Source organism: Colossoma macropomum, unplaced genomic scaffold (genome assembly GCF_904425465.1).
Source record: "Colossoma macropomum unplaced genomic scaffold, Colossoma_macropomum, whole genome shotgun sequence".
Classification (NCBI taxonomy): Eukaryota; Metazoa; Chordata; class Actinopteri; order Characiformes; family Serrasalmidae; genus Colossoma; species Colossoma macropomum.
In genome coordinates, this window is record NW_023494790.1 from 11,534,123 (window position 1) to 11,550,979 (window position 16,857).

The 16,857-nt window shown below is 41.1% G+C and overlaps 1 protein-coding gene across 4 annotated transcripts in view; it reads left to right on the plus strand.

Moving 5' to 3' along the window:
• drosha (drosha ribonuclease III) overlaps positions 1-16,857 on the plus strand; it is a 231,618-nt gene that overhangs the window by 120,925 nt on the left and 93,836 nt on the right. For all 4 annotated transcript variants that reach the window (XM_036572116.1, XM_036572118.1, XM_036572114.1 and 1 more), the window contains one exon: positions 10,994-11,064. In XM_036572116.1, the coding sequence (XP_036428009.1) occupies positions 10,994-11,064 (71 nt within the window). The remainder of the gene's footprint in view (positions 1-10,993; positions 11,065-16,857) is intronic.

The window sequence follows — 16,857 nt, forward strand, 5'->3', positions numbered from 1 at the left end:
CCCAAAACCTAATCCTAACTCTCACACTGCCCCTAATCCTAACCCTAACCTTAACCTCAACCCAAAACTTTAATCCTAACCTTAACCTTACCCCAAACCTAACCCTGGCCCTAATCCTAACCCTAATCTTAACCTCAACCCAAAACCTAATCCTAACCCTCACCCTGGCTCTAGTCCTAACCCTAACCTCTACCTCAACCCGAAACCCAGTTGTTGATTGACCTGATTGAGCACTGTCCCATTTGGTAGTTGATAGTATTTACAATTCAAAAACTTTTTTTAGCCACAACAATTGCAGCCTAAAATAAATTTCATCAGCAAAAGCCTTGAGTGCAATTATTGTTAATATCATGAAAAATCTATGAATTATAGCTGGTTTATCTGAATACATTATAAACTCATTCCACTCATCCACACCACCTTTTGATACCTGTGTATCAAAAATGCCTTTAACATCATAAAGATGTTAGCATAGCTGTGCATCCGATCCTCTGACCCTCCATGTACCCACATCTGACTTGACTATCAGCTCTAGTTTCTGTTTGCTTTTCTTATTAAAGTTTTCCAGCAGGTTTAAAACTGATCTTTTAAAAAGCAGATCTGTTTATTGCAAATAAATAACGGTCACAAGTTTTTACTGCTGTATTAATGACGTGTCTCCTCCGCAGCTACTACCACACCAACTAGATCATCATAATTTAGAGTCAATTATTATTTTGAAATATACACTAAATATGCATTAAATGTGCGTAGAAAGTGGAGGTGCGATTTGACTGGATCTCTATGGAGTTCATAAGCAAGTGAAAAAAAATTGACTTGTGTTTTGACATAAGAAGCTACTGCAGCCGACGTGGACTGAAACACTGATTAAAATGGAAGTATTTGTTCTGTCAGACAGTCGGAAATATCGACACATATTCAAAGCCTGTAAAACGCTGTAGAAATGCTACTATTGTTTTATTTGTTTGATTTACAAGACTGTTAGCGAGCTGAACTTTTGTCTTCAAGGCGGGACGATTCCTGCAGAAAGAAGTTAACGTTGCATCCGGTTGGTACTCATTTTGATCTAAAACTTCTCTAAAGGCATCCTTTGCTTGAAGAGTTTTTGCACCCCTAAGGAAGAGTCTACTCCAGATCGGTTGACAGTTGGGAACACCACTTCCGATGACAATTTCATTTTCAGCTGTGACATTTGTCATTTTCATTCTTCCCTTCATTACTTGGGAGCGCACCGCCTGGTCTCTCACTGTCGTCTTTTCTTCCTTTCCGTCTTAACTGCGTACCTCTTGTCTCTTTCCTGGCCTCCTGTGCCCACTTTCCTTCTTCAACTTCTTCATTCTCAAGCTGAGAGTGGCAGAGGAAAAGGAGAGAGCGAGATAGGACGCGAGAGATGGGAAGACCGTACGTCTATCATCCGAAAAGACAGCGCGTCTCTGTGCGCTTGTCAGCAATTTTTGGCAAGATGAGTGCTCACGCAAAATCTTGGAGTTTTTTTTTTCTCCCCCTCCACTTTGCATGCTCCACATCAGACATGACCTTGCTTCCTGTCAGTCAAAACCCTGTCCCGCTTCTATTCCGCTGAAACAGACATCAGATTCCTTCTACGCCTGCCACCGCTACATCCGTGAAGAAAGCTGTCTGCTGTCCTTTAGCAAGCAAAGGCTTCCGGTGTTAGTCATGCCATATTTTTTCCTCCTGCGTGTGAGTTTTATACATCCATATGGTCCTTGTTACATAGCCAAGGAACGCTGAGAACGCACGGTAAACATTGAGCGAGAACCTTCGACCAGACTCTGCTGAGTGTTTATACACACAAGCCAAACGGAAAGTAAATCTCCGAGGCCGGCTTGACCTTTTCAACTCCGCCTTTGTTTGGGAGCTGTTTCCAGCCATGGAGCGCTCCCCATTTAGTATGCTTTGACCCTGCGGCCTGTATGAAAAATATATAGTGTCTACATTTATTAACCTGAAGGCGAGGAAACGAAAGAGTGAGAAAGCAATAGAGCAGAGTGTGGAGCAGTGCAGTGTGGGGGGGAGAAGGAGGAGAGGGGTGTCTGGGGTAAAGGGAATCTGCATTGCAAATGAACGCCTACAACCCTGAATTATTCAAAGTGTTGAATGGAAGTGCGAAACTTTTTCTCTTTTCTCCCGTTTTTTATCTTTATTCATCAGTCTTTGGGCCTCTGATGGTCCAAGGCATGCCTTTGCCTATAGCCTCTCATAATGAAGTACCAGTTGCCCAGGATAATCGCGAAGGCCATGCTTGCTGTTCCCTTGTGCTGCCGTCACCTTCTCACATGGGAGTGTATAGCTTTTATTTATTCCAGGGACTCGACAAAGAACGAGTGGAATGGCGGGAGAGGGGGGAGAAAGCCGACAAGAAGCGAGAGGGGCTGTTTGATGGCCCTAATTTCCACGTGCAGTCGATGTGTGGATTAGCACAGCCAGCAGCCAGAGGCAGACAGATGGGGAGGCTTTGTGAAGTTGCTTAAAGCCTCTCCTATTAAAAGCCAAGGAGAGAACGGATTATCTTTGATTCATTGAATATCTCTGCTTTTTACAATGTGCTTACTGTGGTTATTGTGCGCAAGCCAGGCTCTTTTGTTAATTGCTGCCACCCCGATGGAGGGAAAGGAAGGGGATGGCTTTTTCTTCAGTTCTTCACTCTTTTCTGTCGACAGTAAGACGCTTAGAGTGGGAATTTAATCACGGATAGTCCCGGATACTGTATCCGTTTTTGTTTGTTTGTCTTTGTTTTTTGTCCTTTGGCATATGCCCAGACCTGGATTTTGGTATGATGCCTTTAAAAGTATCGGATGGATTAAAGGCTAATCAGTTTGAAAGGATTCGTTTTTGTATATTTATGAAAGTGTCAAAATAGCAAATATTAAAGTGTCAAATGCCCATTCATTCGATGATTAATCCGAACGGTGGTGGGGATTGGAAATTTGAGCACTGGTGGTGGTGGACACTTTGAGAGATTACATTGCAAACAGCTAAATCACCCCCCAGCTGGAAGCGGAGTACTCGCTTAAAGCTTACTGTTTAAATGTTGCTTCAGCCCAAAGCCCACAGCTCCTTTCAGCCTCACCCGAAGTTAACTTTGAGCCAACGGTTAGTGTGTTTTGCTTGTAATGGATTTGATGCAAGTTGATGTTAATAGGTCTCTCAGCCTCACTAGCTAGCTCTGATCTGACTGAATTAAAGGCTCATCGACCTTAAGAAAACACAGTGAGCTAGCAAGAATTTTCTGCTGACTCACGATGTATAGGACACTGTAGTGAGCTCAGAGGTAATTGAACGTGATGGTTCATTGAATGAGGATGAGGTTCTCTATATTGAGCTAACTACACTGTTTGGCAGTCACATGTGAGCGGTTGCTAGCGCTGTGCTAATTAATTGTGTCTTTCCCCAGATGAATGTGCCTGTGCGTTCGAATGATTATAGACAGTCATCTGATGCTTCTGCAAGTTTAGAGTTGCTATAAGAGCTCTGAAGAGTCAGTATTTGAGGGACAGAAGTAACTGCATTTTCCTTGATAAGCCAATACATTATGCCCGCTTACAGAAAAAGCGAATAATGTTATCTTTTAACAACAGCACATGTCAAGGTCTGGGATATATCACACAGTAAGTGAGCACTCAGTTCTCATAGTGTTGGATGAGAGAAAAATGAGCAAGTGTGAAGTCCTGAGCAACTTTAAGTTAGTCAAGTTACCCTTTATTAGTCCCACAACAGGGAAATTCACCTCGGCACTTAACCCATCCATGCAGTGGAAAACCCCCCAACACACTAGCGATGGCACACACTAGGTGGCAGTGAGCACTCTGGCCCGGAGCGGTGGGCAGCCCTATCCAAAGCCGGGGAGGAACTAGAGGTTAGGTGTCTTGCTCAAGGGCACTTTAGTCATGTCCTGTCAGCTCAGGGGATCGAACCAGCGATGTTCCCCAAAACACACAAGGACGAGCCAGCCAGGAGTCGAACCTAGAATCTTCTGATCCGTAGTCAGACGCCTTATCCACATAATCATTCCGACCAGACGACTGGGTCAGATCATCTCTGAGACGACAAGGTTTGTAGGATCCTCCAATGAGGGACAAACCATGAACCATTGACTGGGTGTTTTATGCCCGAAGCTCACCAATGCATGAGGGCAACAAAGCCCATGCCATCTGGTCCAAACCGACATAAGGGGAACTGTGGCACAATTCACAGAATTTTTGACAATGGTTACAGGAGGAATGTGTCACAATACATAGCTGAAGACCAGCGCCCATGCTAACCTCCTTCCACCACCAAAAGCGCTTACAATAGGCATGTGATTGTGGGAACTGGACTTCGGTGCAAAGGGAGTAGATTGCCTGGTCTTCAAAGGCTTGTTTTCTTTTATATCACGTGGACACACCGCTGACATCACCGCTGAATACCTTTGTTGGCTTGCTATTGACATTGGCGAATTGGGACGTGCCTGTCTTGTTTCCATTCATCAGTTGCGCCCAAATCACCACCTGTTTCATCATCGTATGGTCATATCTGTGCTAATTTCTATGAATAAGGGCCATTTTCTACACCCCCTATTCTCTCCCCTGAACTGAGGCAGCCTGTGAGAACAGTGGTCATTAGCATACAAAATCAACACCCAGAACATGACCTGTTCTTCGCAGAGATGGAAATGACCTGGTAACATACATAAGGTGTTATTTGTTTTTGCTTTTTGCAAAAAAGAGTAAAATCTGTTCCCTTCAAGATGTTTTCTTCGTTACTTGCTCCAGTACAGCTAAATCTAGCTGATGCTCACCGAATTCATGGCTTTCCTACTTGACTTCGTAGTAGCCCCCGAGCCCCAGTGGCACAATGACCTTTTCTGAACCATATGGTGTGCATATTGTATTTATTCTCTGTGGGATAGACCCGTACAGATGATCCACACTTTCTCTTACTTAATTGGATCCCAATCATTGAAGCTTGACCTTCTGTACCTTTTTTAAAAGTAGGTACCATGTGATATAAATGCAGCTCTGTTCTGACTGGGTAAGAGCCTGTGCAGTGGTCATATCTCCAGTGTGTCTTTACAAGCTTGCAAGCAAACTATTGCCTTTGAGGGAAAGAGGGGCCATACCCTTCCCTCCACCCAATGAAAATGCAGCCAGCTGTATCCTTAGGCACAGAGCACATGGGCCAGCTGGAATCCTAACGGGAGACTGTAGGGTGCACCTGTGCACTGCCAAAGAGTGCATTTACTGGGTGCACCCTTGGGGTATACTGGCCGCTTTTATATCAAACCATCACAGAAATAAATGGTCGAGTTTAGAAAAGAAAAAAATAGCATACATTAGAAAGCGCTATACGCAGGCGTTATAAATAAATCTCTTGTTCCAGATATGCCATCTGAATCTGTCAGAGTTCCCTTTTTGAAGGCAGCTGGAGCTGAATTTCCTGATGGTGTGGCCTTAATTCCCCGCTTGACCTGTTCTTGTGTTGACCCGCTGCTGGCCAGTTGACAGATTGATGGCTTCCAAGTAAGAGTGGATGTTTTTTAGCCTTAGTGGGAAAAACAAAGAAATTGATTGACTGTAATCTGTATTTGGTTAATGATCGCCAGTGAAAGTTTGATGGGATTCTTGTGCAATTCCATTCCCTTCCTTAACACCTAACTTTCAAAATGAATTGTTCTTCGTTCTCAAGAGGAGTTCTGGTTTAAACTTACCAAGTTACTGATATCTGCCTGTTGCAGATCTACTTCTACTTCATTTCATCATGGAGAGCCCAAAAAGAAAGCATTTCTGCCTTTGTGTAGTTCATCTCCACCATGCAGGTCCAAAAAGAAAACATTTCAAGTGCAACTAGAGGATCTTTGCACAAGAAACTGTTTCTGTTTTCATCTACTTGGTAGCTTCGCATATTGAACTGAAAATTACACAAACGCCTCCAACACTAAGTACAATATCAAATGTTAGTATTTAATTTCTCCAGTCTTTACTCTTGGGCACCCTACTGCTACTTCAGCTCTTCCATCCTACCAATTTCAAACCCAAACACACCTTGCAAAATTCTTTCTCGTGTCCATCTGATTGGCTAAATGAAGGAAGCTGGAAGTCAAAGAAAAATGGTGAAAAAACAGGAGTTTTCAGAATTTAAATACAAAAAATGGATTTAGGTCTAGAGAAAATGAGACTCCTAACAATCATGCAAGTCCTGGTCAACAACCAGAACTGTCCCCATCAGATAAACAGTACTTAAAGCTCTCATCTTTGAGAGAGAACAAAAAAAATCAAGCTCAACTCAGATCTGAAAAAATCCACAGTCCGTCCTTCCACTGTGAGAAGACAACTCAACGCTTTTTGTCTCAAGGGATGTGTCGCTGTCAAGAGGCCCTTACTGTGAAAAGATAGTAGACAAGATTAGCAAAGCTGCTGGTGTTCTCAGAACATTTGACTGACCATTACTGAACGTCACTGAATGTGTTTGGGATTACTTGGATCTTGAGAGGCAATGAATGCAACCAACTTCTTCGACTGAACTTTTTACAGGAAGCAAGGAAAAGTGCCCCTGCAGACTTCTTCAAAAATGTGAGGAAGTCCTCTGAAAAGTATGGAAGCTGTAAGAAAGATAAGGGGGAGCGTGCCGCTTGAGGGGGAAATAGAAGATATTATTGATGTTGAGGCGTCAATGTAATTTTCCTGCTTTTTTCCCTGTTGCTGTAAAATGATTACCTTGTGACAGGAAATTTAAACAAACTGGTCTACATCAAGTACCCCAAGCCAAGCTTCACTCCATCGTGTCCTCAAATATAAGAAAATTCCACTCCTTAAGCACAGCATATCAGCATTTTGTGTAATGTGCTTATGTGAATTCAATGAGGATACATATTCTCCACATACAGTGATGCACTACATTGGTTATCACTAAGAGTTCATGTTCTCTTTTTTCAAATCTTTCACCCAAGTAGGTCACTGTGGCCTTTGTTGGCTCCATTGAGTCAATCTGAGAGTGCCTTGCTCCCCTAGCCTTAAATCTCTGATACATCAGTGCGCGCTGTTGTCCATAAAAGCCTCACCTCGCCTCGCATTTAGGCAGGCCAGCGTCGACGCGCCCCGGAGCAAAACGGCCCATTAGAAGAAATAAAAGGGCCGTATGCGACACTGCGCTCAATTTGCCCGCTGCTTATTGATTTCAGAACGGAATGGACTGGCGTAAGTACTCAAGCCCAAACCCCTGCAAATCGTTCCTGTATTGCAGCTAATAAAACAAACAGGCCTAGATGAAAACAGCCTCGTTGCGGTCGTGATTGAGCGGCAGGGGGTTCGTCACCACGTTTGACCCTCGCAGTTGGAAGCAGACATAGACACACTGCGTTAGGTGCAGGTTGGGGCTAAAGCTCACTGTTCTAAGCGTTAGCTTAAGTCCCAACCTGCACCTAACATGCTGCACCATTTACCTCACGCTAATTCATCCGATCCAACCAATCAGGGACTTCTGAAGAAGTTAATTAGCTGGAGCAGGTGTGGCAGATTGTGGTAGGAACTAGATTAGGAAGGTAGATCTCCAGGACCAGATTGGTAACCACTGCCTTGAATGCATAGCTGTCAAGTCTCAAGGTTTAGCCGCTGCATTCATTCACATGTTGGTGGTAGACAGTCGATGACAAACCAGGTATTCCATTGTTTTTAATGGAGCCACACTGGAAAATTCTGCCACTGCCATCCTTCAGATTTCCCAGCTTTTGCCATTGACCACAGTGGTGAAATAAACCGGATGTTGATGTTTTTCAGGCACCATGGATGCCAAATCTTCTTGTTGAATTCTAGATGTACCTAATATCATATTAAGCAATCTACACTAAAACTCTACTCTGATATTCCTCCATTTTCGCTGTGCCATCGCTATCACCATGCCAACGCTGTCACTTTGCCAGCATTTTCGTGGCTCCATGCCATCATCAGTTGCATAGAACTTTGTATTTTTTTTTCCAACGCAAACATTTTAAGAAGTTTTGAGATGGTTAGAATGGTTTGGAAACAGGCTAGAATTTGTGAAAATTAAGCTTCTGTTCAGTAGGTGTGATGGTCGTAAAGTCACACCCAGATAGTTACAGTGTACACATGCAAGATAAAACTCTCTGAATGCAGTTGTATGTTTTATACACTGTGAAGTCAAATATAGGGGAATAATGTGTGTTTTGTAAAACTTCTGAATGCTGTAAAATCACTGCATCACTGTGCAACTCGTATGTCTCATGGGCGTTAAACACTACACAATGCTTTAACGCTAGCTGGATCCTCTTGCAACACAGCGAAGCATTCGGGACAAATTCACACATGCACACATTTCTGATCGATTGAGTTTATTATTGAGTTTCACTGATCAGTATCTGTATCAGCTGAGCAAAAAAGCTAATTAATTTATAAATTAATAATATGGTGGACATATTTTTGAACAATGATTGTAATAAATAAAAGTTAAAGTTGTATTTATATAGGGCCTAATGAGGAAAACAGAGTTCACGGCCCAGGGCTGGGTGGAGATTAAGTGGGGTTCAGGTTGGCTTGACCTCCATATTTCTGTTAGAATAAAGTTGACAGGTATGCAGGTATCACCGATAATAATGCTATTGCTAAAAGCATTTCATTTTATATTCACTATTTCTCACTTGTCATCATTTCTCACTCGTTTAGCTTTTCAATCTTTAGCACATTTGTGTTAGGCTACATTCACACAGCAGGTAAAAGTGGCCCAAATCCAATCTTTTTCCTCATACGTGACTCAGATGTTTCATCTGTGTGGCAGTGTGAACAGCAAAAAACACACAATCTGACATTTTCAATTCCGATTTGGGACACTTTCATATGTGGTACTGAAATCGGATCCGATACGTATCCGACATGCAGCAATGCGACTCAGTCTGAACAGCCACATCGGAATTTGTGCGATGTTTACGTCAATCCAACTTTCATTCATCATAATTTCGTGCTGCTGAGACCTCATGTATGGGGTAATGTTTCTGTACCAAAAAATTAGAAGACCTTTATCCAAAGTCCTCCGTGTTTGAAGAGATTTTGAAAGAAACGGTCGAACGCAACTGTAGAGAACAAGGCTGCAGCATGAAAGAAAACTAAAGAATTTGAGGACACAAACCAAAGAAGTGGCCGCGCCCTTTTTACACCAAGCTCAAACAAATTCTGGGTGATGAGCCCAGCTGTCAGTCCATGAAGCTTCATGATGGCTCCTGTGACGCTGACGAAGATAAAACCCTCTGGGAGCGACTGGCGTTCGTTGGCTGTCGTGATTGTTTACCTCTGGATGAGCCACGTGAAGTAACATAAGCATTTTTTGCAACATTGTGCGGGTCAGTTTAGGAGCTGATCTGTTCAGAATGATGTCGCATGCAGGTCACATTTAAAAGATAATCTGAACAGCCAAACAAAAAAAAATCTGATTTGCTAAGAAAATCAGATTTGGGCCACTTTTACCTGTGTAAACATAGCCTTAGTAAACAGAAGAGAAGCTGTTTTATTATTTGAATTTGATGTAAGATATTATTGTTTGTAAAGTCTTTTTGGAAGAAAGAAGCCAGTTTTTTTTTTTTTTTTTTATTTTTTGTTCACCGCAACAAACAGAAATGGCTTAAACCTGCCAATACAGAATGTAGATCAAATGAAAATGTCATTGTCATGTAACTAAGTAATTCATTGTGTAATTAACTAATCACATTCAAGTAGTATAGCATTTTAAGTTTATAAGAATAATAACCCCAATTATGTAACTTCATAATATTAATTTTAGGCCACTAAGGGCTAATAACACCTAATCTACACAGCCATTAAATCCAATTTGTACCTGTTTTGGAAGTCGTACAGTTTTTGCACTATACATTTTTTTTCATTTAAAAACATTAATGAAATATATTTTGATGGAAATGTGTTTTACTTATAAAACCGGAAACTGGATTTTAATCTTTGTAGGTGGGCAAGCAAGTCTGCGTTTGTAAAAGTGCTTTTTATTGTGTAAACTGCTGTTTTCTGTTGTGGCAGTAGTACGGGACTGGTTGATATGAAGAAAGCTGTAGTTGTGCTGCACATTTTATCTAGCCATGGCCGTCACTGTGGAAGGATGTGACTCTTTTCACAGCAGGGGGTCTCATCCCTCTGCTTTTCACCCCTCATTGCTCACAAGCAGCTCAACACAGAGTCACAGCATTTCACACACAGAGAGACATCAGTGTCCTAGTCAATCTGATAACAGAGTTACAGGGAAAAATATTGTATGTCATTATATTAAGTCTGAAAATCCTGGTACATTCCCATGCAGAATGGCCTCTAGGGGGCCTGCAGAAAGAGGTTAAGAGAGAAACTCATAACCTTCTCCTTCACTAAGCAAGTGCATAAGCCCAGACTTCTTTTGTTAATGTTGTTTTTCCTTTGCCAAGTGACCTTGAGAGTCCCGCTCAGTTCGCATCGGCGCTGCTGGTTCGGGGGGGGGGTGGAGCCAGTCTCCACTGCAGCACCCCCTAGGGTCACTTTTCATAAAAAGGAAATTTAAAAAAATCACTTTTGGACACTAATGAAGCAATTACGGCTCATTTTGGTTGCAAATCAATTGCTTGAGTGTTCTGCCAGAAGAAGGAGCGAGTGATCGCAGGAGTAGTAATGTGGAGTTTGTTATGCTAAATTTGACTCCCCCGTGAGTGTGAGAGCGTGTCTCCGCTGTCTCCAGGTAAATTAATTCATTAATGTAAATTCACCTCAGGAGAGGATTAATATTCATGTTTTACGCCGAACATCCTCTTTTACATAATCCTGGTTTTAGAAGAGCGCGTGTCCCCCCCGAGAACACTTCTGTAGTACTTTCAGTCTTACATGAAGATTAGCGCCTATCTGATAGGAGCTCAACACTTTTCTGTAATTGCTTCTCTATTGTTCTCTCTGCTTTTCTCTCTCTCACTCTTTCTCTTTTCCCGTCTTCATTTCTCTCCTTCTTCTGTCTCTCGCTCCAGGGGCAGTTTACTTGGAAGGCGGGTTGGAGGAGGCCAAGCAGCTCTTCGGGAGGTTGCTGTTTAACATTGAGGTAAAATATATGCATATTTTATTAAATCAAATGATTGAAAAATCCATTTTGTCACTACCGACACAATCATAACACTTTACACATAAAACTTTGCCCAATGTTTCAGTAGTGACTGTTTCGGTGGTGACAATTTTACCTAATTTTGAGCTCAAAAGCACTAGGCACCACATGACGCATATAAAATACACACATAAAATCAGAATGATTTACATTAAAACACACACAAGTTTACCTAATTGCAGAAAATAAGTTTCGGTGGTGACAGTTGTTAATGTTACACACTGATTTTCAGACTTTGGAACACGTTTACTTCAAAACAGTGAGATATAACTGCTCACCATGTGGCCATGAGGGACAGGGATGATTGAATTTAGTGATTGAACAATCCATTTTGTCACTACCAAAACAATCACAGCACTATCAAAACTTTACCCAGTGTTTCAGTAGTGACTGTTTTGGTAGTGACAATTTTACCTTATTTTGAGCTCAAAAGAACTAGCCACTAGCAAACACAGCTTTGAACAGCTGTACACACAAAATCAGAATGATTTACATTAAAACACAAAAATGTTTACTTAATTGCAGAAGATATGTGTTTCGGTGGTGACAGTTCTTAATGTTACACACTGGTTTTCAGACTTTGGGTCACATTTACCTCAAAACAATGGGTTCTTAATGCTCACCATGTGGCCATGAGGGACAGGGATGCAGTCACACTTGCTGCTCTAAAATGCAGGGGTGTGGCTAAAATAAGACTCCGCCTGTGAGTCAAAATGTCTGTGTTTCGGTAGTGACATAAAAACATGGGACAGCATTTTGTGAGTAAAGGTTTTTTTTTGTTGTTTTTTTTTTTAGAAATTGAACTGAAAAAAAAATATTATTATTATTATTATTATTATGTTTATTTTTTTAAATGCAACAAAAATCAGTTAATGCCTTGGGTTTAAATAGATCATAACATAGTTATTGAAGATATATAAGGTCTAAATATCTATCTATCTATCTATCTATCTATCTATCTATTTATCTATCTATCTATCTATCTATCTATCTATTTATTTATCTATTTATTTATCTATTTATTTATTTATTATTTAACTGTGGGACCACAGTTTGAACTAATTCAGTAGAATGGTCTGTGTGTGTGAGAGGAAGAGAGAAAGAGAGCGAGAGAGAGAGAGTGAGAGAGAGAGAGATAGAGAGAGAGAGAGAGAGAGAGATTAAACCCTCTCCTTTTCTGCACTGCCCTGCAGTCCTGAACCTCCATGCAAGGTACATTGAGTTAAACGCAGAGCAAGTGTTGTTTCATCTTTGCTTTAGGGAGGGGTGTTTTCTTGTTTTTAACAGAACTGTCCATTTCAAACATGCCAACGAGGTAGATCCATAACAATGCCTTGGAAAGAAGACTCAGTGTCCTTTGTTGGGGTTTGGAATGATGAATGTTGTAGGATTTTGAGAGGAGTGTTGAATTATATAGCACTGCCTTTGGGCATTAGACACGCTCCCGAATTTAACTTCCTCTAGGAATGAAATGACTGCGCAGAGCAACAATCAACAAGAGGATAGAGTAGACTTTAATCACAGAAACACAGCACAGCAACAACAACTGAACAGAATCATCGGGGCCCTTGTTAAGACTTGCAAAGTAGTGTGTGACTTTCCTTCACATTTTGGTGTTTTCCTGCACTCCTGATCCAACTAGTCAGCTTCTTAAAGTGGGAAAATGTTAAAATGTGCAGGACCAGGGCTGGGGACCACTAGAGTACTAAATGTTAAGAAAAAAATTGATGTGAAGCGACTGACTGACTGCTCTTATAAAGCATCAAAAGCTGGTTACTCATTGGTTCCCCCTTATGGAGAATTTTTAACTGGTTAAACGTGAGTGACTGACTGAGCAACTGACTGAGCGAGACTGAGTGACTGAACGACTGAATGACTGACTGACTGACTGGTTTGGATAGCAAGTCTGTTAGCTAGCACAGTAGCTACTGAGTGACTGACTTACTGACTGATTCAGCGACTGACTGAGAGACTGACTGACTGAGTAACTGACTGACTGAGTAACTGAGCGACTGAGGGACTGACTGGGAGACTGACTCACCGAGTAACTGAGCAATTGAGGGACTGACTGGGAGACTGACTGAGTAACAGGGACTGACTGAGAGACTGACTAACTGAGTGACTGACTGACTGAGTAACTGAGCGACTAAGGGACTGACTGAGAGACTGACTAACTGAGCGACTGACTGACTGAGTAACTGAGCGACTAAGGGACTGACTGAGAGACTGACTGAGTAACTGAGCGACTGACTGACTGAGTAACTGAGCGACTAAGGGACTGACTGAGAGACTGACTGAGTAACTGAGCGACTGACTGACTGAGTAACTGAGCGACTAAGGGACTGACTGAGAGACTGACTGACTAACGGAGTGACTGACTGACTGAGTAACTGAGCGACTAAGGGACTGACTGAGAGACTGACTGAGTAACTGAGCGACTAAGGGACTGACTGAGAGACTGACTAAGTAACAGGGACTGACAGAGGGACTGACAGAGAGACTGACTGACTAACTGAGCGACTGACTTAAGAGAATGACTGACTGAGTAACTGAGTGAAAATGAATGCAACCTTTCGGTTCTAACTTAATGTGACATTTAACTGTGTCAGTTTAGGATTTTGGATAGCACATATTCTAGCTAGCACAGTAGCTTTTATAGCTGAAGTTGCCAGCTGATCTAGCTGAAATTGTATTACGTTATTATAGTGGGTAGTATGGCTACAAAAATCTGGCGGTTTGGGTATACATCACTGTGTGTGTATATATACAAATAAAACCATTTTAGGTGCTTAAGTAAACCTATTTTTATGTGGCTTATTTTTCTTATGTCCTTCCTTTTTTTAATATGAGCCCAGAAAATGAACACCTAAAAAAAAATCAGAAATATATATTTTTTTTTGCAATATAATGAAAACAAAGCTAAACAATATATAGATATGTATACATATGTCAAAATTGTTCATAAGCACTAGCCTTGCAAAACAGTGCTGCATGTTGTTTCATGCCTTAATTTCTTCCAAAGGTGACTTCGTAATTGCCAGCTTTTGGTTTGAGTTTTCCGTTCCACCTTAAACGGAGCTGCTGTTACATTTTGGGAGCTGTACAGGTGCTTCACCTTAAATAAAGCAGCAGTTACATTCATGCACCTGTACAGCTCCTAAAATTGCTTTAGCTGGTACATGGCTTCGATCTGGTGTCCTTGGTGGCTAAGGCTAGTCCCATTTCTGTATGTCCACTATCCCAAAGCAGAGTTGACTACTTCAGATTTGATGAACTAGAAAGTGGGAGGTTATTGACGGTCTGCTGCATTTTTCATCAAATTTTCATTTGAAACGTGACCCTAACTCAGTCAGTCAGCCTCACATTAGCATTACCTGCACATATTTGTGGCATACTGATATAATGGTTATGACCAAACTCATATCATAAGGAAGAAATTCAACCGATATACCAGCTGAACTTGTATACCACCTACTACTAGTAAGTCACAGATCATCTTTTTTTAAAACGTACTAAAGGTTCAGCTGGATTAGCTGTTGCTCTAGCTAACTAGAATATACACTGTATAACCCACTGACAGACCTACCTTTTTAAGTTATTTATGAATCGACTCGTGGACATCTCTGCCGATAATTCCAGAGGCCTCCATATATTAGTTAAGGTTGCTTTCACCTTTCACAGTGTCCACATTAGACATGGAGTCGTGTTCATGAACTTGTGGCACACACGCCAGTACGCAAATTCTAAGCGCTGAGATAAAGAGCAGCTTTCTCAGCGTTAGTGTTAGTGCTGGGTGATGGATGTTGCCATGGTCACCCTGCCTGCAGCCGGAGAGCGTATAGATGGATGTGTGCCACCCAGAGCAGAGCTGCGGTCTGTGATGAAGCCCCATGCCAGCCTGTCTGACAGCGGGCATACATAACCCGCAATCAGGGGTAATTACAGCACAGGGCAGGCCGAGAAGGGACACTGCGAGGGAACGGGGGAGCGGGCCATCCGGCACAGGAGAAAAAAACACAAATATACACAGTGGCCCTTGTTCATTAAAGTTGTATACAATTAAATTATAAAATGAGTGCACACGAATTTCAGCTACAGTTTGGTTGTTTGCCAGTTTCCTCTTAGGCCTTTCTGTATGATCAAACTCAGGTCTGGTAGAAGTGTGCAAAAATTTGACTGTAATAATTTAACAACCTGAACAAAAATGTTTGATTTGTTTATAACTAGCCAAAACTAATATCAGTCTTGCCTATAATACCCATAATAAGACTAAAAATAGATAATAGTAATAATTTATGCGCAAGTCAATCCAGTACAAAAGTGGATGTGCTTATTTTACATGCACACTGGTGTAAACAAATCCTGCAACTATTCCATGTTCCATTTAAAGACATTACACTGTGCTTTTATTTTATATTACTGACTCTGCGCACAAAATAAACAATACAAAACACAGCTGGTGCAGAAGCATCTCGTACACTGCAGTAATACAGTGGGTTATATATGTTATTTTACACCACACAATCACATCATTCTACCAACTTAAAAAAATATTTTGTTTATTTTACATTTTATTCTCACTTGTAATTAACACTATAAAGTTTGGTCAGTAGGGGGAGCAGTGTACTCACAAGCTTTGGCTGAATTAGGGTGCTCCATATTAATATGTAAATGAGGTGCTGGTAGGCTGGCGCTTGATTTCACGCACTGAAGCTGATTCACCATTTGCGCTGAAATCTCCACTTGTTTCCACATCATGTAAAAGTTTGATAATCAGATGCAGGATAGTACATATGGAATTAAAGATTAAATCTGCACTGTTTTCTGCACAACTTTGATAAATAAGTGCCCACTGTTCCTGTCCCAGAATGCACTTTTTTCTACTTCATAATTGTCATTAGACCAGATTTACTAGTCAACTGTCCTTTTATTTATCTAGGAGTCACAATGTCTACAGTGCAAATCTTGCCATTTTATTTACCATCCAAAATCACCAGTGTACCTACACGTCCACTCAGTTTATGTATTTAATGTTGATAAAAGTAAGATCATGGTAAATCTAAAACAAATACTTTTGTTTGAATAATATTTCACCTTACAACACCCTGCATGCAACTCTCCACCCTGCATATACTTAAAACATGCTTTAGACCGAAGGTTTCTTGCAAAATTATCATAAAACAACGTCTCAGGCAGCAGACAGTAACCATTTCTTTGAGGGAGCTTTTAGAGCCATTAAACTCTTCAGACATCTACCATCACCACCTCTGTGAACAGTTCTGACTCTGTAATTTCTCTAGAATGGAGCATTTCACACCAGACCACTCTGAATCAACTTGTTTATGTCTTAAATATTAAATTGTGCAGAAATTGTGTTTAAAAACCCTAATATAATAATAACATTAATAGGCATGCACCAAAATTTTGGCCACTGAAAATATTCAGACAAAATAGTCAAAATGGTACTTTTAACCAAAGAATTAAGCAGATCTACAACAAAGTGACCAAATCAAACAGCGATCTTACACTTTACTTATAATTTTAATGGTTATGAAAATGAGAAATAGTATTTAAAACACTATTTTTTACTCCACTCTCCAGTGTAGACATGTTCAAACAGTTTGAGCAGCAGCAGATCAACGGTAAAAATGTTGGCTATGTTGGCTACTGCACGGTTTCTGTGAGGAACATTAGACAAGCAGTTTATAATCACTAGTCAAACAGAGGATCAAG